General features: G+C 44.4%; 1 protein-coding gene across 1 annotated transcript; it reads left to right on the top strand.

Annotated features, from left to right (window-relative positions):
• Positions 1-952: 952 nt before the first annotated feature.
• On the top strand, positions 953-27,839 carry ripor3 (RIPOR family member 3). Its single transcript, XM_083668317.1, has 22 exons — positions 953-1,053; positions 12,008-12,116; positions 13,877-14,029; positions 14,292-14,370; positions 14,495-14,518; positions 14,643-14,696; positions 14,885-15,034; positions 16,073-16,136; positions 16,236-16,279; positions 17,159-17,284; positions 18,169-18,314; positions 19,360-19,489; positions 20,169-20,897; positions 21,710-21,855; positions 22,317-22,476; positions 22,624-22,753; positions 23,080-23,241; positions 23,710-23,868; positions 25,437-25,639; positions 26,164-26,247; positions 27,033-27,123; positions 27,382-27,839. Exons 2-22 carry the CDS (start codon positions 12,019-12,021, stop codon positions 27,480-27,482), a joined length of 3,033 nt encoding a protein of 1,010 aa, XP_083524443.1. The 5' UTR covers positions 953-1,053; positions 12,008-12,018; the 3' UTR covers positions 27,483-27,839.

Here is a 27,839-nt window from a genome sequence, read left to right as displayed (position 1 = left end):
ACAGGAGGCAAAAGTCTGTCTCATTCCTTATCTCTTTTTTGCATGTGTGTAACGGGAGAGCGTGTGTGTGTGTGTGTGTGTGTGTGTGTGTGTGTGTGTGTGTGTGTGTGCATATGTGCATCTCTGTGTATCAAATCAAATTTTCTATTTGGGATCCCAGGAGGCTTTGTGTGTGTGACACAAGTGTTATGGGTTGATTGCGGTAAGTATCTTGGAGTGTTGCCTGTTCCCACACATGGCATCTCTCTGAGGGTATTCCTATGTGTAATAGAGTTGTAATAACTCTATGTAATAGAGCTGTATGGGGCTGTGAGATAGCCAAGTTCTTCAGTCTCAGTCCAGCTGCCAAACCTGATGCTAGCCAAATGTGTGTGTGTGTGTGTGTGTGTGTGTGTGTGTGTGTGTGTGTGTGTGTGTGTGTGTGTATGTGTGGTGTGTGTGTGTGTGTGTGTGTGTGTGTGTGTGTGTGTGTGTGGGGGGCATTTTAATTTACAGCTTTGATGTAACTCTGGGCCAGAAAGACAAAGAAGAGAAATTACACTTAAACAGAGGGAGCAGCCGTGAGAGAGAGGGGGAGGGGGAGAGAGAGAGAGTGAGAGAGAGAGAGAGAGAGAGAGAGAGAGAGAGAGAGAGAGAGAGAGAGAGAGAGACCTAACGCACAGAGTTGGAGAAAAGAGTGGAGGGGAGGAGTGGGCTGGAGAAAGAACTGAGGGATGGAGAAAGAGAGGGAGTGGGGAGAGCAAGGATGTTTGCCGAGTTTGAGTAGTAGTTGATATGTCCAGCCTCTGTCTTTTACTCCTCCTGCAATACGGCTTGTTGGAATCAAGTGTCATTTTTACCTCCTGGAGCCTCTCAGCTGAGACGCTGCACTATCAGGAGAGAACAGGCGGCTGCCTAGCCCACTGACACACACACACACACACACACACACACACACACACACACACACACACACGCACTCTCCAACAGCAGTTGAGATGAGCACAACAGAGGAACTTCAAACGTCTGCCAGATACACAGTTGTGACACTGGGATAGGAGTGTGTACTATCAGGTAAGGTCCAATATTTTTGTCATTTCAAATGTACTTCTACTATTTACTCAGCTAGCTCCGCTGTCAGTGGTGTTGCATGTACAGATTGTGTCCATTACAGCATCTTGTGTTTTCATTCCAAGTAAATTACATGAACATTCATACTAACCATTCAATAATTCTACATACCTGTAATTCTGTTCTACTGTTAGCACAGTAGACATTTTTGCATGGTACACACACACACACACACACACACACACACACACACACACACACACACACACACACACACACTTTCAGCAAATACTGTAGATGTGTTTGCAGTGTATAGTAGCTGAGTACTGCAGTTGCCTGAAGTTATTTGTTGTGCCAAATCTGCCATATTTTCTCATGAACTCATCATCCTCTCATTGCCAGATCAAACATAAACAGTAGAGTTGTCAGTCAGGTTAGAGCAGGGCTTTCACGGCTCCGCAAGTCATGATTAAGGCAGTATTTCAAATCTAGTAAGCCTCACCATGCCTTTTCACAAGTCTGAAGCCCGTGTTTATTTTTCAAACTCTGGCACGTGCTCTTGGAAAATCGTGAACCGCAATCTATCTGTTTGGGAAACAGAGGGGGGGTTGGGGGGGGGGCTTGGGGGTGTTTAAGCTGTGCTTTTCCACAGGTATGGAACCTCTAGTTTTAGGGCTCATACTGCACATAGGGGATCCTTTTGGGCTGGTTTTGCTTGGCGTTTTTGTGTCAAAGGTGGTTTTGTGATGTTTAGCTTGAGACATGAAGAGTTGCGTATGCTCCTCATGATAATATCTAAACATATTTGAGTGGTGTGAAAGAGACCAGGGGTTGAAGCCTGTGAAGCATCTTCTCCCAAAGGTTGGAAAGCAGATGTCTGTTTTGAAGGAAGGTGTGCGGAGGGTTGAGTGATGAGATCCAATGGAGCTCTTCTGACGTGCGCTAATCTGAAGCAGCACCCATGGAAGAGTCTGACAGGTTCCACACCAGCTCAAAGACCAGGATTGTTAATTTACACTTGTGAACTGTCATATTTTACGACCCCTCTCCTCCACCCACCACCGACACCACCACCACCACCACCTCCATCCTAGCAAACACACACACAAACACACACACACTCACACAGACACACACATACATACACTCCACGGCTGCGTCGATGCCCTTCTGTGAGAACCGAAACCAAATTCCAGATTAAACCTACTCGCTTGAGAAATGCGAACCCCGAAAGGGGAGAAAATCCAAGGAATGTTTCCAGTTTGGAGTGTGAGAACTGTTTCAAGCTGTAGTGAGAAGAGGTCACTGTTGTCAAATGAACATGAACATGAACAATAACACTGGAATGGGCGTCCAAGGAATTACAGCTGATAACCCACAGAGGTCAATATGAGTTGAAGAGCTGTCATGTTCCATTAAACACATAGAAAAGCCATTGGAATGCAATTGTTGTGAATTTGGATTTTTCATTAGCTATGGCAGCAGATAGCGTTTCCTCAGAGTATATCTGTGATGCAGCTGATAAACTCTTTGGTCTTTTGGCAGCTGGCAGTGTTCCAAGATAGCTATCTCCATTTCAACTCCAAAAAATCTAATATCTTAAGTAAACAAGTTCACCTTCCAGCGAGGCAACAATTACAAATGGTAAGTGAATGTTCGAAATTGGGTTTATTGTGTTATATTACTCTTCAAAATATGAGTTCAAAAGATAACTACCCTCAATTCACCCACAAACAAAATTACAAATTGGGTTTCTTACCCTAAAAGCAGTTTATGGGCTGCAGTTCACACTTTAGTTCTGTTTATCACGGTCACCAACCGCTAACAGCATTTGCTAACTTAAAATTAATACAGATCGATGTCCCTCAATAAGACAGGTTTGAAATTTCATGACCAAACATAACTCTTTACACTAAATTAGCTTTTAATCACAGATAAACTCATAATTCTTGCTTTTACACACACAGGTCCAAAATATGTTCCTACAACACATACATGTACAGCATGAACCTGTTTGATGTCTCAGCACCGCCATTATCAGGGTAGGATCTATTGGTTGGACACAAACACCCTTAAGAAAAGAGAAAACCATTTGCAATTTCTCCTTTGACTCCTTTGGTAGGATGGGTCACTTCTCTGTCACCCCTCCTCTTACAGTGCGGTAGAGTGAAGTTGGACCTAGACGCTGATCTAAGGTCAGTTTTGTGTTTTTCCCACCAATAATTACGGTTAGGATTTGTGCCGAAGGGCAGTTTCCACCCATAGTCATCAGACTCATAGTGACTCTCTGATACTGGTAGTATTACTCTGAATATGTCATGTTGTCCTGCCCAGACTGACATGTGCCCCATCTGTATCTATGCCCAGCATATGCCTTCAACCTCACAGAGCCCTACAGCTGTTTGTCTCTTTGAGATAGCAGATACCCAACACACTTAGTCCTCCCTGGCTTAGAAATGATACTGAGAAGGTTTCCACAAGAGCAAACCATATGAGCAAACCATATGCAAATACATACATGTATGTCAAATACATTTGCCTTTTTGGGACTATTTTATTCATTCCATTGTACCAGGAAAACTAAGTCATGTATGTGAAGGATTTTGACATACCAGTGGAGGAGGTAGAAATCGACAGGGTTCACTCACTAGTCAATGGTGCTTTTCAGTCATTGAAAGGTTATACAGAAGAGAAACATGGAAGCTCTCACTGAATCTTTGTCAAAAACCTCAGATCTTTCTTTCCTAAGAATGTGAATGACCTCTGTGTGTTCAGCCGCTTGGGAGACAGTGGAAGAGTCATGATGACATGCACTGATAACAGAGAAAAATAAGTTGTATAACTCTTGAGGGACGCATTGGGTGAGTCCCAATGGTCTTTTTTTTATTCCACGTTTCCAAGATCCAAGGTTCCTCCCCTTAGATATTCTCCTCCAATGCGTTTTGAGAAGGAAGCAAGGAGAGAGGATATGAGGAATAGAGGAACCTACTGGAATGCAACCATTGTGTGGCCGAACTGAGCCATTCTGTGAGACGCCTTCTATAGCTTCCTTCTATACTACAGCACTGAGTTTGAGATCAATTCTATGGTGTGACAAACTGGGTTTGAACCTGAGTCTGTACATGTGTTAGCCCACTGAGCTAAAGCCTATAGTCATATATAGCTTGGGTTGTCTTCAGGTCTCAGTCAAGGTACAAGCCATTGTCTTACTACAGATAGCACAACTCTGTCCACGCTAGGCAGTTCATGCGACTTACCTCACACTAGAATGACGTAGTACCATATACCATGCTCCAACAAAGTCATCAGAACTACTTTTATCTACTGCAGTGGGGTAGTTATGACATCACGCCATGTTCTACGACAGTACCGTACATTGGAACATTCTACATACTGTATGAACCCCCCATGCCGAATGCACCATATTCCCCCCAGTCAGATATAAGGTTTCATTTTCCAGAAGAGAGTTTGTATTAGTAATGCAAGGGGGGCCATTGGCAGCAGGACAGAAATGCTGGAATGAGGTTTACATATGCCGATACAAAGGGACAGCATGAATTCAAACTAGGCTTTATCGTGAAGTTATTAAGCTGGGTGTTCCGCTGAGAGAGCTAGTTGTTGTTGTGAGGGGGCAAAAGTTCTGTGTGTTACCAATAAAGCAATGTTGAATTTAATTTAATTGAGAGAGAGAGATAAACAAAGTCTGAGAGAGATTAAGAGGGAAAGAGATGGCCATTGGCCTTGACCTGTTTCATGTTAAAACACTCTGATGCTCTAACTAGGCAGTAGAGTAGTCTGACACCTCATGTTGGTTCACAAGCCCCTTGTGTTTTCTATTATCCTCTGTATCCTCTGTTGGATCCATTACAGTCTAATGTAAACATCAACCATTTTACTGAGTGACCCCTCAGGGCCACCGTACTAGAGCCATCCCAGAGGCTCCCTGGTCTCCGAGTCATGTAGGAGGCTTGTTGTGTTGTGACTGCATTCCCATGGTCTTCACAGCAGCAGCCCCAGTCAGAGCCCCAGCCTGTTTAGTTTAGAGCTGCTGGTGCTGGGGTTAAATTTGGGGCCCAAACCTAACCCCAGCCCCAGCCCCAGTCCCAGCCCCAGCCTCAGCCCCAGCCCCAGCCCCAGCACCAGCACCAGCACCAGCACCAGCCCTAGCACCAACCCCAACCCCAGCCCCAGCCCCAGCCCCAGCCCCAAACCTAACCCCAGCACCAGCCCTAGCAACAAACCCCAACCCCAGCCCCAGCATCATGCCCCAGACCCAGACCCAGACCCAGACCTACAGCACATCTGGTACTCCACACAAACAGGAAGCAACAGCTCTGGGATCCATTAAAAGAAAACAAAACAAGAACAAAAATATCAAGTTGAAAAAGAAGCCTTAATTGAACTACTCTTTGGTCAGTCGCTGTCTGCCGTTGTCTGTGCTGTTTGTCCGCCGTCAGGCTTTCAAGTGGCTCCCTCTCAATCCCAAGGGGAAGTCTTAGCTCTCTGTATACGAACAAAAACACCATTCCTTTTGTTTTGTTTACACGACTAAAATAGTCTCTTTTGTCAGAGTGCATGTGACAGAGAACTTTAGCTTGTCTCAATAGCGATAGTTTAATCAGTCTCCTCCTCCCTTCATTTTGATTAGCTTAGGTCTTGTGATAAGTTTAGGTTAAGGCTTGTTTAGTTTCATGCTTGTTTTGAAATGATACATATTATATAGAGATGAAGCATTGTCAATGTGCTTGTCAAGATTAATATAGTATATGGATAATATATGGATATAAAGTCAATAGAATAGGCTCTTTCCTCATAGAAGCAGCTATCATGTTTTTCTCTGTTAACCCTGCTTGCAAGTGAATACACAGACATAGGATATAGTACCTCCTCGTCTGTCTTAATTCCCTGATACGCTGTGCCTCCAAGCAACCAAGCATATAATAGACTAAGATGTCTCCTCCAGGTTTGTGGGCCTTAATTCACAGAGTCAGCAGGATAGTCAATCAGCCTCAGTACTCCCTGAGCACTCTCTCTGCCTTTTAAATCATGTCCAGTGTCTGCTCAGAGTGACACACACACACACACACACACACACACACACACACACACACACACACACACATACACACACACACACTTACACGGGCACATACAATGCATGCACACACACGCACACAAACACACACATACACACACACACACACACACACACACACACACATACACACAGACCTGCATGCATACCCAAGCAAAGGGTATTCATATGCTACTCAGGCATTCATATGCTACTTTCATGCAGTATTTTATTCTCAATAATCGTTCCATCTGTATAGATTCTATGGTCTTGGAACAGCTTGTCAAATGTCTGTGAATTGCATCTTTTGGTTAAGATGAGAGGCAGAAGAGTGACGAACAAACTGATATGATCCAGTAATATGGTCAAAGCATTGTAGTCTTATGGATATGAATATGTCCTTCCTCAACTTAACACAAACTGCCTTTGATTTCAGGGGACCACCAAGTCATTTCATACATGGAAGCATCTCACAGCGAATAAAGAATGTACTTGAAGATACAATCATGAGAATATGATGCCAGTAAAGGAGTGATTAAGACTCGTAAATCATGAATGGAGGGGGTGCGGGGGGGTTGGGGGGGGGGGGGGGTGCGGAGAGAACACTGAGGCAGCATCTGGAGAAAACATTGAGACCATCCATGAAACACCCCAGAACCTCTTAAAACTTGCCGTTTATGTGAACGATGTGTTTAAAAGGGAGGTCTGCGCTGGTTTGTGTGGTGCTAAAGACTGTCATGGTTTTAGGTTACAGAATTAGCACCCAAGGTCTACTGGGTGAGTGAGTGAGTGTGTGTGTGAGCGTGTGTGTGAGTGTGTGTGTGGGGGGGGGGGGGGGGGGGGGGGGGGAGTATGTTTGTATACATGTGTGCATGTGTGTGCAGCAGTTGAGTGAGTGTGTGAGGGGTCTCACTGAATACCTTTGTGTCTGACTGAGAAGGAAGGGATGAAGGGTGGGGAAAGAAAGGGAGAGAGGGATGGAGGGATGGCGGGAGGGAGGGAGGGAGAGAGGGAGGAAGGGAGAGGGCTGGTCCTTAACAATTACCCCTGACCTGGAGGTGATTTAGGAGGTGTTCCCTTGGTGGGTCTGGCTGAGGACGTGTTAGCAGCCCCCATGTGGCCCCAACATACATCATCCCTTTACCCTGTAAACACACACACACACACACACACACACACACACACACACACACACACACACACACACACACAACCCCTTGGCCCCCCTTTATGTACACAAGTCCATGTGAGGTTAACACACAAGGAACTGATTTGGTGCTTTTCTCTCTTTCTTTGGGTGGGGTGGTCTACAGAGTGTTCTTGTTTGGTTGAGGGAAGTTGAAGCTGTGATTGTTTTGAACATTGTGGTTTTCTTAATATCTTATGTTCCCAATGGAGGCCAATTAGGTCAGAAATACTGTAACCATACTGTAACTTTCAAAGTAAAAGTGTTTTTCTCTAATTGCATATGAGAGCTATACGTATAACCCAGTTCTCAAAAAGAGTTTCACAGTTGTTATCTCCTAGGAAACAAGATTGCAAAACATGCATGAGTTTCTGTTTTTAACAGCACCATATGGAAAAGTGCTTGTGATTCCTGGATACCTCGTGTCCAGCAGGTAAAATATGTCTCGAAACAAAACAAAAACATCTCGTGCTCCCCCTGCTCGCTAAGTACTGCTCACATTGGATTCCTGTTCCCCCTCCGTAGCCCGTGTCCCAAAACGAATTCATAGCGATTGGAAAAACCTTTCAAACTTTCAGAAAACCTAAAGTACCCCCAACAGTAAGCTTTCCTAGGGCTTGTTTATTTGTTGAATGCCAGACGTGAAACAGTATTTGCAAGAGAACTGGCAAGCATAATGGGAGCTCTGTAGGTTTTTGCTACGAGAGCAGAGAAACAGCACATTATTCTGATGATCAGATTATGGACTTTGCAGGGGCCGGCCTTCGTCATGTGTGGTGCAGAGCCAGAGGAAGCCGAATGGCCCGTAGGGACCGGCCCTGCTGGAGGTCAAAGTTCATTCATGTCCCATGTCCCCAGAGTGAAGAGCTATGCTCAGAAACATCTCCCATAACCGTGACCAGGCAACAAATACTGTACAGTTAGTGCTGTAATAGGCTACAAGATCAGTAATGTGTCTGTGTTGGTTATGGAGTTTGTGTTTTACTATGCACTTCTTAAATTGTTCTTCTTAAATTGTAAATTGTACAGCCTGTGGCTCTCATCAGTTTCACCAGTCGAAGTTTGAATTTTAAACAAACAGAATAACCATTACGAGTTATCAACTCTATTCATTGAGGCTCTGTCCATTTTGTTGGAGTGGCAGTACAACTGGGAACGAAAATCCTCTTTAACATTTAATTAACAGGCTTAATGAAGTTACTGGTTAATACACCATGTAGAGCGGCTTAAACAAGAGCTGCTAATAGGCTTAGGTCCCTGATACCCCTGACACTAGCATTAGCTGATATTAATGACCAGGACTTTCACTGACACCACACTCAAAGTTGCCTGTCATAATACCTGCATAACACTGTCATAACACATGCTATAATGCTAAGCAGGCAATGGTTTATGAGAACCAAGTGAGCTGATGTTTAATAAATCACAAGAAAGCAAATGTGCTTTGTTTCCTGACACTAGCATTACCGTACCACCATAAAGGTTGTTAAGATTCTGAATAGATTATGATGAATACAGGTTGTTGTAACTCTGAATAGATTATGATGAATGCAGATTGTTATAACTCTGAATAGATTATGATGAATACAGGTTGTTATAACTCTGAACAGATTATGGTGAATAAAGGTTGTTAAAACTCTGAACAGATTATGATGAATACAGATTTTCCAAGTGGAATGAAGACTAATAAAAGACAAGAACTTGAACGACACGCTAGAACACCATTCTAGACCAGCTGACTGGAGTGTTGGGCTGTGTTCACAGTCTTTCATCCTCTAAACTAACTTGTTTCATTCTGACATTCGATAATGGCCATATTGTTGTTCCTGATTAGATCAGCTTTTCATCAGATATCAGTAGGTCTCATCACTCTCCTGACATAATGTTTGTACTTTGGGTCAATGAGGATAATCCTGGTGATTCTGATCCACTTTGTGGAAATAAGCATAGAGACACAGAGCCAACAGAACTGTGAGTCTCCGGATCGTCCCTCCAAGTTGTCATAAGGACAGCTTTTCTTCCTGGATCCGATCCCTGTGCTAATATTTCAGTTGGCTAGGGGCTCCCTTAGCTTCAGTGTGTGTGTGTGTGTGTGTGTGTGTGTGTGTGTGTGTGTGTGTGTGTGTGTGTGTGTGCGTGTGCGTGTGTGTGTGTCATGTGGAGATCCACACTGCACTCAGAGTCAGAGTCAACCTTGTGTCAAGATTTAAAAAATTGCAGTAACTCAATCTCTTCTTATTAATATGGCCTCTGTCACCCCACACATATTCCATTGGTTCCATTGTATCAGGCAAACTTAATCAACTCCATCAAGTATGTGAAAGTATTTGACATGCATTTGACCAGGGCCTGTTAACCATTACAGTTGCCATGGATATGAATCCAGCTGCTAAAAACGCCATCTGAGTCATGCACTCTCGGACGCGAGGGATGTTTTTGTTTTAATCAACCCAGTGTGCTAAGCTTTGTCAGCAATGTGAACAATGCTGAACATGTGCAGCATGGGTCTTCATGTCAACTTCTTCTAACTGACACTTAAATCAGCTCTGTTTGTTAGTCCAGCGTTGGGGACACAATTCTCCTGGGGTGGAAGTAACAGCTTTCAGATGAGTTGGATGTCACAATAGTTCTGTAAACAATGTTTGACCACACACACACACACACACACACACACACACACACACACACACACACACGCAGAACAATATCTTGCAAGTTGCTTGGCTTTTTTTATTGGGAGGCCACGTACTGTCAGGTAATCCACATGTCCAAGGTTGCCAAATATCAGTTTTACTAGCTGACACCTTAAACAAACAATGTTTTATTTTCCAATCAATCATCAATCAACTCCCCCCCACCTCCCGCACATGCACTGCACACACCCCCGGTTACATGGTGGGTTCTGAAAAAAAAATACACCTCATCTGGTGGGTCCCACAGTGAAAAAGTTTGGGAACCCCTGCAATAGGAAACCTCCCCTAGCTTATGTCTGGCTCTGCTTCTAAAGGACAGTCATAGAGCTGTGGTTATGGCCTCTGAGGCTTAAACATGTTTAGATTGTCGGTGTAAACATTTACCTCGGCTCTCTCACCCACCACCGGATATGAGGAACACCAAACCTTTCCATGTTTACCTCTTTCAACAATGAATTGAATTCCTCTCCAAAGCTGTTGAACAGTAGCTGTTGAATTTTGACCAAGCCTGGCACTATGGAAGATTATAATGTAAAACAAAAAGAAACTATCATAACATATGTCATAAATGTTCAAAGGATTTCTCTGTGTGTTTGTATGGTGGCTTTCTAGACAGTTCCATCTGGTAGTGAGGAGAGTAGCCAGCCAGATAGACAGTATGTCTGTCCAAACCATTCCTGAGCACCTCAGGATCTTTCTACCTCCGGGCAGGAAGTGAAACATGAGTTACAACCAAAGGGAGGAGGAGAGGGTTCTGGCTTTGCGATCACTATATCGCTAGATCTCTCCATGGTCCTCACCGAGTTCAGCCTCACTGTCAACAGCACGTATCCTTTGAGTCTAACTAACACTGAGACAGACAGGGAGGGATGGAGGGTGTGTGGGGACCAGGTGGGGGGGTTGTGTGTGTGTGTGTGTGTGTGTGTGCACGTGTGTGGGAGGGTGCTGTGGGACAGAGAGTGCAAAGTCAACTGACACTGGTGAAGAATACACAAATGTAAAAAGTATGTGACAACTTTACTGAGACAAAATATGAGAGGACCAAATGAGAGCCATTCTTCACCGGGTAGAGTGTCATGTGGCCCTAGGGGCGAGGGAAGACAGCTTTGATGTGTCTGAGGGTATGAAGGAGTGATTTATTGTCTAAGTAATTTGAGTAAACCCATGTGTTCTGTATTTAATTTATCTGGACTTAATAGTGCCCTCTCCAAATCTGTGTAATGACTGGAGTACTCAGGCAAAGGACTCAAACGCACAACTCAGAGACAAAAACTTAAATACAATAGAAAAGTCTTCACTTTCAGAAAGGTTCGGTACACAGGTAAGCAGTCAATGGGTAGGCAGAATAATCCAGGAAGGGGGTAGGCAAAGCAGGGTTTGGTACACAGGCAGGCAGTTCAAAAAGGCAGGCAGATAATCCGAAAAAGGGTAGGCAAAAAGGCAAAGTCAAAAACACACTCGGAAATCAAAAAAACAGGAATACTTATCGCTAGGAAAAATCACTGGACCGCTTGACACAAGGTACAAAGACAAACTGGCACAAAGACAGGAGCGCAAACAGACTGAATACACAGGGAAGGATGATGAGGAACAGGTGAAGCTAATCAGGGCGGGGTCGACAATCACACAGGTTGGAAACACACAAGGGCAGGTGGTGAAGTGTCTGAAACGAGAGACAAGGTGAGGAACACAAAACAAACAGGAAACAAAAAATGTCTCACATGAAACAAAGACAAACATAAACAAAGAAACGTTACACTATGAGTATGTGTTGCTGGAGGTGAAGCACTCTGTGCTCTGTACCATTAAATCCAGTAACCAGGTTTTTCCTTATCAATCATTGTTTGATGGATGAAATTAAAATGTCACAGTGAAAGAAAGAAACTTGTTTTAGCCAAGTTTTGATTGAATACGGCCCTTGGTCTGTTTGTAGTATTTTCCACTAAATCCCCATATATCTGTGTGTGTGTGTGTGTGTGCGTGCATGCGTGTGTGAAAAAGCAGGCAGCAAGGTGATGTCGGTGAAGCTGCGGTTCGAGTGTCCAGCGGAGGTAGGCGTGGTTCAGAGGAGTCGCTCCTTCACTGGGTTCAGCTCCCTCAGTGGACGTCGCCGGTGAGTGACAACCAATCCCCACACCCAACCAACAGTGGTGCTGTTGAGACAACCAATCAGCACACCTCTGTTTCAGCCATAGCCTGCCGAACCAACCACCTCCCCATTCCCACTGAAATGCTCAACATCAGTTCCTTGCTTAATCAATATAGAGCAGTTGAAACAAGCAAAGTCAAGGAAGACCTCCATGATGTAGTGCAGACCTGGGTCGACTTTGAGCGTTTGTTTTGTTTTCAAATACTATTTGAACCCAAGTCTGATGCAGTGCTCATGTAAATGGATTCTATCCCTAAGCCCTTTATGCTGGGATTGATCATATCACCAGGCAGCCAGTTGCCTAGTGGAAGGGAAGAAGTTTTCTGAGAACACTGTTGGTTGTGGCCCCCTGTGCCTTGGGGTTAAAGTAAACAATCTTACAGTATCACGAGTACAAACCAAGTATGGGGTCTTTATGTTAAAACAACACACACTGCACTTCATTCTTTCAATACTGCATTGTGTATATCTTATACCAGGGGAGGCTGGTGGAGGTAGAAATCAGAGAATCGTGTGTTTGGTACCATTCCTCATTCCAATCCATGCATTACAATGAGCCTATCCTCTGATTTCTACCTCCACCAGCCTTCCCTGCCTGGCTTTAGGTTGCACTTTAAACAATTTATCATTTTTATAAGGCCTACACAGATGCTTAACAAATCATTTGTAAGTACATTAAATTATTGCTATACAAATGGTGTTATAACAGGTCCTCACATTTTGTGCTTTGCTCTTATACTGCCCTTTATATTGCATGATTCAAACAACAACAAAGCGGTCACCCCCCCACTTCTTTTTGGTAAACAGCTGAGGGTTGGGGCTGGAGAAATGTTACCACTCTCAAATTCAGAGATGGAGCTATGGATTTTGGCAAGGTTTTTCCCACATTGCCCTGTTAAAACAGCCTTAATTATTTTAAAGTGGAACCTGGCTTGATTTCAGTGTAATTAACTCTCTTCCTAATCGATCAATTAGTTCCTCTCTGGTTTCAATGAATATGCCATAGAACATCTGAACACATACAGCAGGATTGCTCAACACACGTGGGAAAGGCCTCCGGAATTCAGATTGGTTTGCAAAGGGAGACAAAATGTCATCTCAAGAACTCTGGAGCAGCACACACTGGAATGCATTTCCTGTAACAAAGCAGAGAGACAGAGAGAGAAAAAAAAGAGAGAGACAGATTGTAGCTGGAGGTTTATTTATCAGAGAGTCCATTGACCTCAAGCTAACAGGTGGTCTGACAGTGGTCTTCATCCTTCTTCATTATAAAGCTTTGATGGTGTTATATATATGACCACACTGACCACAAGAGTGTGAGAAAAAATGCAGTAGATGATGTCATGTAAATATAGTCTTCCTCTTGACCCCCCACATGTGTAGCTGTGCTAATGATACTGTTGTTTGTATCTACCACGATATGTGAACTGGGCTATGGCCTATGGGCATAGCAATACAATGAACTAACTGTTAACAGAGTACTGTCGTGTGCTGTCCAGATGAATCCACTTCCCACCCCATAAATTGTGTTGGCCACTTACATCATGTTGTCCTAAATAAATTCAAAGTACTTATTTTCTCCTTTCATCTGGGGTTGAGACATATAGCTGAATCTACACAACCAATGGCATGGGACATTGACTCATCTTGACATTAGACCAATTTTGAGGTATGTTAAACATCTAACAAACTTTGATTTTGGCCACTGGTCTCTTTGAAAACAGGGTCTCCTCGGTGCGAAACTCTCTCAGGTCCAAAGCCCTGTCATCGAAATCTCCAAGGATGCAACCCTCCCCCAGCCGGACAGGCGGCGGTATCTGGGGACATCAACCTGAGCAGGTGGACAGAATCTTCCAGGCCCTACGGAAGGGCCTCAAGTACGTATCCACTCACAAATATCACATCAACTCATTTCGAACAGAGAAGGATAAATTGCCCCTAATAGACACTGATCTAAGGTCAGTGTTGTTTTATTTCCCCGATGGTTAAGGTAAGGATATGGACAGTAAGCTTATGTTAGACCTGTGCTTAGGGGCATCAACTAATTGAGAGCCAATCAGAGTTTGTGTTAATTCAGTACTACTGCACCAATCAGCACTGTAGGTATTGCTCGGTGACTGATGTTGAGTTTCGTTATAGGGAGTATCTGGAGGGCCATCAGGCTGAGATGGACTTTCTGTCCTCTCAACAAAGAGACACCAAGAGGAACTCCAGACTGGTGAGAGTATCATTCCAAACATCTCCAGGCAGACTCAACATTTTGTATGATATGACCTGTGCAAGATCTACAAGTAAATGATTTTACAGTAAAGTAAGATAACAACAAACTTTTATGTTTTCAGGCCTTCCTATATGACTTGGAGAAGGTATGTTCCACATTTATCCCAGTGTTCTCATATGCTTTTTCTATACTGCAACACAAGAAGTTCAAATGTCAAATATCAAATGTTACATCATCTACCATTTTGCTTTCATCATTCGCTTTCACAGGAGATCAGAGCTTTGGAGAGATACATACGAAGACTGGAGTTCCAAATCAGTAAGGTATACTTCTAGGATTTAATTTACTTTTGTGTAGTCCCAAACCTAGTCCTACTGTCAAATAGAGAGCCATTTGCCTACATGCCATTGTGCATCCATGCATCGGGAAGATTAAGACCATGTGGGTGACTATGACAGCCTCATAAAAAACCATTGGATGTTTGTTTACATGACAACCTGTGGTTTCCTAGGTAGAGGAGCTGTTCGAGACCTACTGCATCCAGTGGCGTCTGTGTCAGGGAGCGGTCAACATGAAGAAGGCCTTCTCTCTATCCCCCTCCTCCAGAGCCTCCAGAGAGAGCCTACTGGAACTCAACCGCAACCACCGACACAGCCTGGAGGTAGTGTATGGTCACACACCATTGACCGCAACAACTTCATTTATCCTGGCGATTTCATGGGTTCTCTCACACACTAAAAGCTTATACAGACCCCTGGTCAAACATAACCCAAGGGTTTCCATGTGTGTAACAGACATGAGATCATGAGACATGGGTCATTAACAGACAACTAAAAGCTCATTCATCTTTTTCTTTCATGAGACCATTCATACATGCTAAGCTTTGTAACCACTGACCCTAGTTTTAAGGTACTGGTCAAACACTACCCTCTGTGTCCATGTTTATGACCACTCACACAGGCACACAGACACACAGGCACACAGGCATGCACGCATGCACGCAGGTACGCACACACACACACACACACACACACACACACACACACACACACACACACAATCAACTAATCTGGAAGTACAGGTCACTGATGAGACCCTGACTGCCCACTTATCTTCATATGTCATGGGTCCTAACACACCATAAGTCTCTTTGGCACTGACAGAGACGAGGTACGGGTCACACGTGAGTGCCCATAACCTCATTCACCACTGACATAGTCTGGGGGTAGGGTTCAGACGTATGGTTCACACATGAGCTACTGTCCTGCCATCTGTCTTCTGTTGTCACAAGAGAAGATAGATGGTTGTCATGGCTTCTCTCACAGCCTTAGAACCAGCATACAACTATTGAGTCCAGTAAGGTCAAGAAATGACTGGTGAGAATGCAATATGGTTTATTTTAACGTTTTATTTTAAAGCCTGCAATTTACCAAGTATTTGGAAAGACAGTCCTTGATCAAATAGTATTACTTTATGATAACATATGAATAACACTTTGGTTTCTTTAAGAATCATTGACATTAGTACCCCTACACACAGTACTATTTTAGAACCAGTTACCACCAAATTTTTTGATGTATCAGAAAGTCCATTTTCTTTGTTACTTTTCTAATACCTTTTTAGTCAGTAGCAAGTAAGTGCCAACTAAAACCAGACTGTAAGGCGTGACCTGCAATTCTGTATTATTCCTACTCTTCAGGATATGTCTGTCATGGAAGAAGAGTTGGAGATTCTCTTGGGAGAACTGCACATCAAAATGAAAGGTACAACACATGTTCTACCTTGAATCCATCCAATGAAGGTTGTTATTAAAGTAGGGCATGGGAACTTCAGTCTCTGAAACATATGGTTCTTATCAACAGGATTGATCGGCTTTGCTCGACTATGCCCTGGAGACCAATATGAGGTAAACTTCGATTTTGAACTTGTTTCCAATAAAAATGTTCAGAATCGGGTATTACATACTAAAGACTAACATACATGAGTATGTTCTTCACATATCATATACCAGCTGCATTTTTCAGTGAATGTGTGACCGGCCGGTGTTCGAACACAGGACTCCCATGTGGAAGCGAGCCCAAACTGTACGAACGCTGTCATGCCGCAGTAACGTCTCCGTACCGTGAGCTGCAGTTTAACAACTCACGGTGATCTATGAGACATGACAGCTTTGTCTGCAAAGCGAAGCTCGCTTGAAACAGCGTCGTTTAACGGTTCAAGTCTATTTTCCTTGGCAGAAATAAGCACATCAAAAAAAAAATAATTTCAATCATCCTGAAACTAAGTAGGTAAACTGCCAAAATCACCCTGCACACATTCAATTGTTCGGTAACGCATTTTAGGCTTTTACTTTAAAAAAGAAAAAGAAAAAAGAAGTGTTTATGCAATTGTTGATGTCATACAGGTATAGGCTACTTCACATCATTGAAATTGCAGATTAGTTGTCATTCTTGTTGTCAAGACTATAGCCACCCCTTATCAATGTAGCAGGTTTTTTTTTTTCAGATAGCTTCCCTTTATAAATTGTAGGCTATTTTGTAATCGGACCAACGTTTGTGGCAGCGCATCTCATCTCGCTCTGGGTGCAGCACCCTGAAAAACTGTCTTAACGGAACTAAGACGGTACCCTCTCGTTTCGGTGTAGGTGTCGTTTCGGCATTAGAGCTAAGGCATGTATTCAGGTTGTCAGGTCAGGTAACTGACTACGGGTAGGTTTCAAACCATCTCCACTACAAATACAGTATGACAGCTGTGGTCCGTGGATGATAACGTCTTCTCCCTCCAGGTTGTGGTTCGTCTGGGGAGGCAGCGCTGGAAGATCCGGGGGAAGATACAGACGGATGATAGGCAGTCCTGGGATGAAGAGGAGATGATCTTCCTCCCTCACATCCATCAGAACTTTGAGATCAAGGTCGGTTTTCTCTTAGACAGGCTTTGTCTCAAATCACACACTCTATTTGCTCCTGCACTTGGAAGAACTTTATTTAATTTTATCATGAGGAACTTAACTTGTGGTGTTAAGTGCGTTCAGGTACATTTCAGTCTTTAATTAAAATCATAAAACTAAGTATGGTCCCAAAATATCATTATTTTGTACATACAAGCTTCATAGATATCCTAATGACAAGTTTATATTTACTTTTTTTAAAGTTAGATGATGATGCGTGGACTGGTGAGCAATATACCCCCAAAAGATTTTGAGCATCCCTTTAATTTAAAGGGACACATTACAGATTATTTATTTTTTTACCTCAAAATCGTTTTCCAGATCACCTTACAAACATGTGGGCAAGGGTAAACGGCGTACAAATGCATTCTGTAGATTAAAAGCTAGGTATCGCTAGTTTGAGGATTTTACCCTGAGTGACCTATTTGGGGGTCATCACATGGTTTTAAACTTTAGGGAGGAGTGATCTTACCGTTCCCAAATTAGCTACTGCCATGTTTGTTTACATCTAGAAGCACCTGGCTAGCGCATACATCTATCATCTGTGTTTACTAATGTGCATCTTAGCTTAGACATGCCTCACTATGGATGTTGTAGGATTTCATCATTCGGACATATTACTTTCATTTTCTTGCGTATTTGTGTGACCTATTTTAGATTTCCTGGCTGTTTAGAAAAACAAAGACAACTTTAACTTGCTGTTGAGTCGTGGTGACCATCGGTGAAATGTTTCTTTACATCTAATCAGTTGTAATGATCAGAATCTCCAATCTGCAGAATGAGGAGGGGTCACAGGTTCTGTGGCCATTCATGAACTCACCACTGACCAATGAGGTGTCTGTCCTCAGGTAATGGAGGCCAAGGGGCTGGGCTCCCTGCTGGTCGGCATGGTAACATGTAAGAGCGCCGACTTCTTCATGGCACGCCCTCAGCTGATGGTGGTCGACATCACTGAACTGGGAACCATCAAGCTCCACCTGGAGGTGGTCTGGAAGTATGTACACACAGATCTACAGCTCAGTACTAACACACCTGACTCCAATTGTAAACAACTAATTCTAGTTCAGATTGAAGAAGTGGAGTCGGGTGCATAAAAAAAAGGGCTGAAACAAAAGCCTACACACACACACACTGCGACCTTCCAGGACGGGAGTAGACAGGAGAAGAGAATGAAACATGATATCACGATTGAAATAGTGTGACATTTGCAGCTGCTGCTCAGACAGTGTGAGACAGAGCATTTAAGAATAATTAAAACATTTTTCTCTGCTGCCTTCACATTCCATTCTCAGGGAGAGAGTGGGTGTGAGGGGGGGGAGAGAGAGAGAGAGAGAGATAGGTAGGTAGATAGATAGATAGAGAAAAAGAGAGAGGGACAGAAAGAGAGACAGAAACAGAGTGAAGGCCAGACAATCATCACCCCCTCACGCTTCATTGTTTCCATTAAGTCCTCTAGCTGCACCTCTAACATGGGCCAGCTGTGGATGAGCAGCTGATCCTAGACAGACTACCGCATTCATACATCATCCACCTCCTCCCACACACACACACACACACACACACACACACACACACACACACACACACACACACACACACACACACACACTCACACACACATCACACACACACACACATCACACACACACACACACACACACACACACACACACCACGACAGATCACATTACAGTGAGTTTACAGACAGCAGGTAGGGGACATTTCATGGTTTCTCTCCCCAGTACTGGTACATTAACCAGATCCTAATGCCTAAAGCTCAGCTGTCCGATACCTTCTGATTGTAAAAAAATTATGTCATGTTGACCTGATTTCTCACAGTCAACGACCCTTACTGTATAGGACCATGTTGCTCACTCAGAGAATATGGAAGAGGAAGATCATCAATACTGTGCAGAGAAATGCTATACATTATACATTGTCATACATTTTGGTCTCGATGTTTGCTTTCGTTTCGGCATCCCAACAGTTAACACCATCCATTCCATGTATCGTCTCCTTCCCTCTTACGTGTGTTCCAGTCCGTTTGAAAGCGGGGAAATGAGGCCCATCACCAGCGCCCCCAGTAGACTATCCATCCCCAGCAGGAAGGGGTCCGTGTACAGCTGGACCGCTCCCAACACCCCCAGCTTCACACAGAAATACTTCATAGTGAGTAACCTCTCCATCCCAACACACACACACACATGCACGCACACACACACGCATGCATACACGCACACACACACATACATGCACGCACGCACACACACACACACACACAATGCACAGGAAAATTGTCTAATGATCTAAACATCATAAAATGATGTCATGTTGACCTGATTTCTCACAGTCAACGACCCTTACTGTATAGGACCATGTTGCTCTTGTTAGCTCTTGTTAGCTGTTGTGTTTTGTTTATCTCTAGTGGGTTTTGTCTCGATGTTACTAATGACCTGACCCGTCTCTCTCATACTGTAGACATTGTAGTTTGGCTTTGGATAAAATGGTCTTACATGTCTGTCTCCGACCTCTGCCTTGGATTAACCTGAAGGCAACCCTGGAAAGAGGAATGTGTGTCCAGATGTCAGGCTGGACGTATCGTTGCAGTACATTTGACACCAAAAGACTGCTGGGGATGTTTCTCATGCTGTATCCACCCCCCCCCCTCCCCCACCACCACCCCCACCCCCCTTCCCACCGCTTCCCTTCCCTCCCCCCTCCCTATCTGTCTCTCTCCTACCCACGCTCTCTCTCTCTTTCCTTCCTTCCTATTTCTCTCTCTCCCTCCATTTCCCTCCCTCCCTTTCTCTCTCCCTCCCTTTGTATATCTCTCTATCTCTCTGTCCAGTCCATGGTCCGTCAGCTCCAGGACCCTGAGGGCACCTTCTCCATGATCTCGGGGGAGTCATCGCGTGGTGTGTCCCTGCTCAACTACCTGGGCGACACCTCCACCAGCCCCACCCCCACCACTGCCTACAGCCAGGCGGGCAGCCTCACACACATCTCCCTGGTAGAGCACGAACCCACGGAGACCCCCCCACTGGATGGCAGGAGCAGGGGGGAGGAGATGGGGGAGGAGTGGCCCAGCAGCGACCAGGACACAGGCCCCTCTTCTCCCTCCTCCACCCCCGGGTCCCTGCTGGCCTTGCAGAGGTACAGCACCCCAGACATCCTCAGGCAGAACAGAGGCCTCAGCCCCAGCCCCAGCCCCAGCCCCAGCCCTAGCCCGGGGCCTACTATGGACACAGAGAGCCCCCAGGTGAGGAGCAATGAGACCTCTCAGGGCCCCACGGTGGAGGCCAGGCTGGGGTATGAAGGCCCCACGGTGGAGGAGTACGAGGGCCCTGGGGAGGAGGTGAGGCTGGGCTATGAGGATGACTATGAGAAGCAGCATCAGCAGCACCACCAGGCCCCAGCCAGGCCAGCGGGGAGCAGCAGCAGCCAAAGGAGAGCTGTGGCTCTGAGGGTCAGCACTCTGCTAGCAGAGCTGGAGGGACTTCTACAGAATCAGCAGTGCACAGAGAAGGAGCTGAGGGCACTAGACAACCAGATCCTCCATCTAAACACCATCTTAAAAGTGAGTAGTAGGAGAATGTATAGTACAAGACTTACTAGAACTATAAAGGGTTCTGCGGCTTGCCCCTGTGGGAGAACCCTTTATGGTTCTATGTAAAACTCCTCCGCCAAGTGCTATATTGTATTAGAACTGTATTAGATGTTGATTCTGATAGGAACTTTGAAGCCATTAACCCTCTGGGTTTGAACGCCTATTAGCAACAACAAAAAAAAGAGATTCACACGCAGCCTTGAGGTGCAATATTTCAAGCAGTGATTCCAACAAAGAGAGGAGACCAAAGAGAGGAGACAAAACCACTCGTTTGTAAAGTTGAACTGCCTTTTTTTTAATGTGCAATACTCATTTAAGCAGATCAAAAAACTGGGACTCATTTCTGCCTCAGCCTCCCTTGGGGAGTGTCAATGGTGTCCTCTCTTTTTCCCTACGAACCCATGTTTACAATCCCAACAAATGTTGTTTTGCTTATTATCTACTATTATCTGTATGACCCATCAAGAATTGTAACACATACTTTACATGGAACAGTTCGAGAAAACATAAAGATATCATTCTCTTTTCGTGATTAGAACTACTGGCCCTGTCAAAATGATGAATTCTCCAAGTAACTGCTCTGTCAGCTTTGTTAACACGATTGTGTATCGTTTGTGTTTGTGTACGTGGGTGTGTGTTTGTGTACGTGGGTGTGTGTGTGTGTGTGTGTGTGTGTGTCTGTGTGTGTGGGTGTGTGTGTCTGTGTCTGTGTCTGTGTCTGTGTGTGTCTGTGTCTGTGTGTGTGTGTTTGAGTGTGTGCGCATGCGTATTGTCCCCTTCAGAATAATCTCTCCTTGCTGAAGAAGACATTGTCTGACGAGATGCTGGCTGTAGAAGAGGTTCTGGGGAGTTTTGACTTCCTGTCCACAGACTTCAATGCTGATGATGACATGTCCTGTATGGGCAGCATACATCTCAGAAACACTGGGTGGGTTACACTGACATGTCACTGATCATCACACATGATTCACTCTTAGCTACAGACATACAGAAGGACTGTCAACTGTACACACACTATCAGACTATACTGTGCACTTAACTGACAACTTTGCCTATTCACTAAGTTGACACCAACATCTTACAGCCATACTCATGTTTACTATTGGGGAAGTCGAAATGGAGGGAATCACCAATCTGCCCCCTTGTGGATGTAAAATGCTAGTGAACGTGGGATAGAGCTAAATACCGACTGCACCTCGATCAAGTGATAGAGAAGCACACATCCATAATACTCATTCATGGGCCTACACATCTAAAAATGCCTCCCAACACACAAGTAGTAAGAAAATGCATGGCTGTTACACACTGAAATAGATGCAGTACATTTATTAGACTCCAATGTAGTCTCTACTGCAATTGTGTTTTCATATCAGCTCTCCCATCCAATAGAATCAGCTCCTTCCAGAAGAACACTCTGAGGAGCCTGGGACTTCTCTCTCAGGACAGCCAATCACCAGAGGAGCTGGACCTTGCCCCACTGACCACTGGGAACTGTAGTCTGGACCAGGCTCTGGAGACCCACCTGGGAATCTGCACTGTGCTGCTGGAGGTGAGAGGACCCTGACACAGAGACAGACAGACAGACAGACAGACAGACAGACAGACAGGCAGGCAGGCAGGCAGGCAGGCAGGCAGGCAGGCAGGCAGGCAGGCAGGCAGGCAGATAGATATAGCACTGACTGACCATGTTTTACAGGCAATGAGGAGCTCTGAGTCATTGCTTGTTCAGAGGGACATTCTAGAGGAGATGTCACTACAAGCGGAGGTACTTGAAAAGGTCAGCAGGCTGATGTTGGAGAAGACTGACATGCTCTCAGCAAATGACAGTAAGTCGTCACAGTCATTTCATTTTATGCCCCCAAAACAAAAATGATTCATTCAATATACTTTACATATGCAGATTTTGTTTTTGTTTTCGTGGTACAACATATATACCAAATATTCATATTCAAATATTCACCAAAATCATAAATAGGCCTACATGTACCACTAAACACTCAATATCGTATGTTTCAATGCCAATCTCTATTTATCATATTCAGTAAAAAGTATGTGAAAATAGTCTTTCTAAATAGTTTTCACGTCTTCGGAATGTAACCTTTCATACATTACTTCTTTGTTTCATCATCGTTGTCCTCTCTCACTGTCCCAGTTCTGCCCAAGGCCCAGAGGCAGAGGGAGCTGCTGGTGTTCTGGGAGGAGTGTACTGAGGGCGACTCGCTTTTCTGCTGCCCCGTTGACACGTTCGCTGGGACCCTGAGGAAACGCTACATCCACAAGGTCAAAGCCAAGCAGCCTGGCCAGCCATACGCAGGTACAATAAAGTGTGTTGCTACGGTACGGTGTGCAACAGAGCTGGTTCGCTTGGCGTCAAAATTCTTTTTTTTAAATTTAATTTGTTTTATTCCAATTAGCAATACCCGTAGCTTGACAAAAGAAATTCACAAATAGCTGCTGTACATGCTGTGTTATACAGCTAGGCTGCTTACTCTGTGCACTGTTTGGTACCACTAATCCTGTGTCCTGTGTAGCATGACAACAGATATGGTGAGAGTGGAATAGTAGCCTCTAATGTCATACTCAGAAATAAAGCAACTGTGGATAGAGATAGAATACTCTGGCTGGCATGAATAGAGTTTTGCTGCAGGGTCAGTAAACACTGACTGGCACGCACACACACACACACACACACACACACACACACAGATGAAACTGTGGCGATTGACTGACTGACTAACTGACTGACTGACTGACTGGCTGGCTGGCATCCTCTTGTCTGCAGTGTTTTCTCAGCTGCTGCTACAGATCCAGGCTGGCTGTAGGATGGTGCCCCTGCCACGCTGCAACCAGGAGAGAGTCACCATCTTCCAGCTCTCCACCTACCTGAGCCGCTGGGGCCTGCAGGACCTGGGGGAGCACATCTCCTGCCTCTCCAGAGAAGGTAGTATAGTGACACACATGCAAGCACGTACGCACACACGCACACATATAAGATGCTCCCAAAATTTGAATGCAGGACATACACATGCACACACTCTGTTTAGATATGTTCTACGTTACACAATGTAAACGCTTCATTCAAAGGATCCTTCAATTGTTAGAACCATTGCTGATGATCATGATGCGTGATGAGTGTCATGCATTTGTCATGTATAATCCGAGGTGAGGTTTTGAATGCAACGACAACGCAGTTAAACTACTGCAAGATTTCATAGTCGTTTCACCTCCAAGAGAATGTGGGAAAGCTGTATATAGGTCCAAAGCATTCCATACATCTGGCGAGAACATGTCAACACAGCCATAAACTAGAGCATGGTCCATGTTCCATACTATAGCTATAAACTAGACCATGGTCCATGTTCCATACGATAGCCATAAACTAGAGCATGGTCCATGTTCCATACTATAGCCATAAACTAGAGCATGTGAATCAGCAGGACATGAAAAGGCTCATGGTGTGAAAAAGGACAGATCTCCTCTACAGCTGTGTCTTCAGCAGGCCCAGGGGACAACACACACACACACACACACACACACACACACACACACACACACAGACACAGACACAGGCACACACAGACAGACAGACACACACACAGACACACACACACACACACACTCCAAAAAAGCCCCATACTGAATCTGCATGTCCAGAATTGGCTGCTATATCCAGAGGAGGAAAGCGCTGAGATAATCATGTGGCCCAAGCAGCAGCAGCAGCAGCTGGGAGGAACAATACTCAACTGGTTGGATCCATTGTATGCATTTTGATTGTGATGATAGGATGTTTTCTTTTAGGTTTTCTGATGAGTCCGTTTTAGATGTTGCTATTGTATCTCCTGCACATGTGTTCCCTGCACAGTGTTGTATTATATTGTATGTGTTGTCTGTCTTGTCTTATTTCTGTTTATTTCGGTGAATGTCGAGCCCCCCCCCCCACCATGATGGAAATGAATACCACCAGTCTCGATTGTCTGACTAATACAGGATTGTGTACCGTGTCCTTTATATATGTTTCTGTCTATTTCCTAGCCTAGGTGTCTGGCTGTTTCTGCATTCAACAATGCTGTTGCCTGGCCAATGGTGTTTGCCAAGAAAACGACAAGCTGACTAAGGCAGAAAGAGAAACGTTAGCTGGGCAAGAACAGCATTTGTTGTTTAATGCAGAAACAGTCAAGATACCTAATAGGCTTAGAAATAGACAGGTGCATGAGATTCGAGAGCAAAAATGTATCACTCGTTAGAGATCATGTTACTCATCAAAATGCATGCAGTAGACTATCTCTGGGTCACACTTTAAATGAATGACAACTCTATGAAGCGAACTATGAATTCTACATAGTCTAGATGTGTCAGAAATAATCGATGAGCATTTATCATTGTTCCATAAATGTTGGCAAAAGGGTCAAGTGGCAGATTCTAGGACCTGTTATAACACACTAACGCATCTGTTATAACACGCTATATATAACACACTACGATGAATGTGCTTTTCCTTTGTCCCGTCAGTGTATCTGGTGTCGTGTCTGAAGAGTCCGAAGAGGAGGAGGGCGCTGAAAAAGCTGAGGGGGAGACGCATCGCTGAGCTGCTGCCTCTGGGCTCTACCCTGCAGCTCCTGGCTGGTCTGCAGACCGATGGCAACCACAAGGTGGCCCAGACCGCAGCCAACTGTCTCTGCAGAGCCGCAGGATGCAAGGCCTTCAGAGCCAAGGTACAGCAGGGGAAGAGAATTATCAGTCCTCACACCGAATGTTTCGCAGCACTATGATTTATCTTCATGTTCACAGCTTACGATGGACTCCAGATGATTTTCGTGCTACAAACCTTTTGGGAAACTCAACTCTGGATCCTGATCAGTCATGTTCATGCATTTGATATTCATGTCATTTCTTTGAGCTGCCAATTTCATGGTGATTAAGTAAGAGAAGTTTTGTTTGTTTTAGGTAAAACTACAGTATGGGTTGGTTTCCCTGGGTTGGTTTAAATCTACTAGACTAAAAAGCCGATTTGGTCTAGGGACTGCTCCAGGAAACCGGCCGTGAATACACAGTGACTTCTGACTTGAATTCCAGTCTTACTTACAAATGGCAATGTGTTTTTGGATTTCAAAGATTACTCCTCGACTATGATTCACTGCAAAACCAATTTCCCCATTGTGGATGATAATGGTTTTCTACTACTACAACTACTAAAGACAGATGCTACAAGATGTGCTTTGTTTCCTTATCGTGCCAGGCAATCGTCTATTACACGGAGGCACTGAGGGAGAGTGATGTCCAGGTCCAGCAGGCCGCCTGTCTCGCCCTGAAGTGTCTCAGGGTGGGTGGTGTGTGTGTGTGTGTGTGTGTGTGTGTGTGTATATGTATGTGTATGTGTTCGCTGTACAGCGGTCTGATTGCCTGCAAACTGTCCCTGAATCCCAAACCAACCCCTTGCCCCAACTACCCTAAAACTAGATGTAGATCTGTGAGGATAGGTTTCGGCAGTATGTTGGCCTATCAAAGGGAAAAGTGGAGCTACTGCATTATCATTTTACTTAAACCTGTCCAATCCTCTCAGATCTACACAAGTGTCTAGGGCATAGCCGATACTAGGGGCCAATTTGGGATTCAAGGTGGACCTCCATGCCATAGTGTGTTGTCATGAAGAGAATCAAACACCAAGCTTAGTGTACACAGATGACCTTCCCTCCATCAGTCTCTCCGCTCTGCGTCAACACACTTTGGACGATGCTGGACGCTAACCACTAGCGTGCCCCCGGATTCTTAACCTTGTTGCCGACCAATGCTATAACCCTGTTTGTTTTGGCCTGGTGGTTTTCTCTCCTATCGCTGTATTTCACTGGGATTCTTCTGTGGCATATTTGAGGGAGCCACTCCAATGGCAGCCATTTCAAATTCAAAATAAGATACTGGCCAAAGATGAGCTGTGCTTGGACTACAGATGTCGTACTGTGAAAAGTTTCGGGGCTTGGATTATGTGTAAAGTCGATGGTGTTTAGATGATGAGATTATGTCTTGAGGAGGTAGTAACTTGGAGGCTTGGTGATGTGTACAAACTTTGGCACGCTAATATTATGACCTTTGAACCACTTTGTTGGGCAGGCGACAGAGAGCGTTGACCAGGTGGCAGAGTTGTGGAGATCAGTAGATGAGGACCTACGCAGCGCAGCAAGAGAGACCGTGCTCTCCTTCGGTAACCATTCAGTCTATTACCGTTCCCTAAACCATTTCCACTTATTTCTATGAAACTGCATTGTGATTATTGACCTGGTGGCTTAGACCAATGAACTTATATGTGATCAAACTGCTAGGTGTCTACAGCCGATACATAATTTAGCTCTATTCTAATCTTGTTTTTTAATGCATAACGAGAGTTCCACTCCAGTAATGTTCCTGATAGGCTTTGTCTCACATAGACAAAGAACAGATAGAATGCTCTCTTTTCTTTTAGGTAAAAAGGGCCACATTGCATTCCAGAGAATGGATAAGATTTACTGTGAGCTGCAAGAGGAAGCATATCAGAACTTGGACACTGAGATCACAAGACTATAGAGGTGGAAGTCATATGGATGTACCCCCTCTCCTGGTAGTGTTGCCAAACTGCATTGGCTGGATCAGAGCCAAAAGGACATATTTCACCACAGTAAAACATACCAATGGACTATGTTGGTCTTCCTGATTCATGTAGAGGCATGACATTGTACGTACCCAAATGGGGAATGTCTTAGGAACAGACTATATTTAATCTTTAGGTGCTCTGTATGATATGAAACGTTTATGGATATATATTTATGAATTAATCTTATTCTATATGTTGCCAATATCAATATGAAATGTACACAAGACATTTAGTTGAAACAAATAAATGTATATAATATTGTGTCCAACCAGCCTTTTTGTGCTTGTAAT

This window comes from Argentina silus (genome assembly GCF_951799395.1).
Source record: "Argentina silus genome assembly, chromosome: 4".
NCBI lineage: Eukaryota > Metazoa > Chordata > Actinopteri > Argentiniformes > Argentinidae > Argentina > Argentina silus.
Note: the sequence above shows the minus strand (reverse complement) of the source record. Positions and strands in the feature narration are given on the sequence as shown.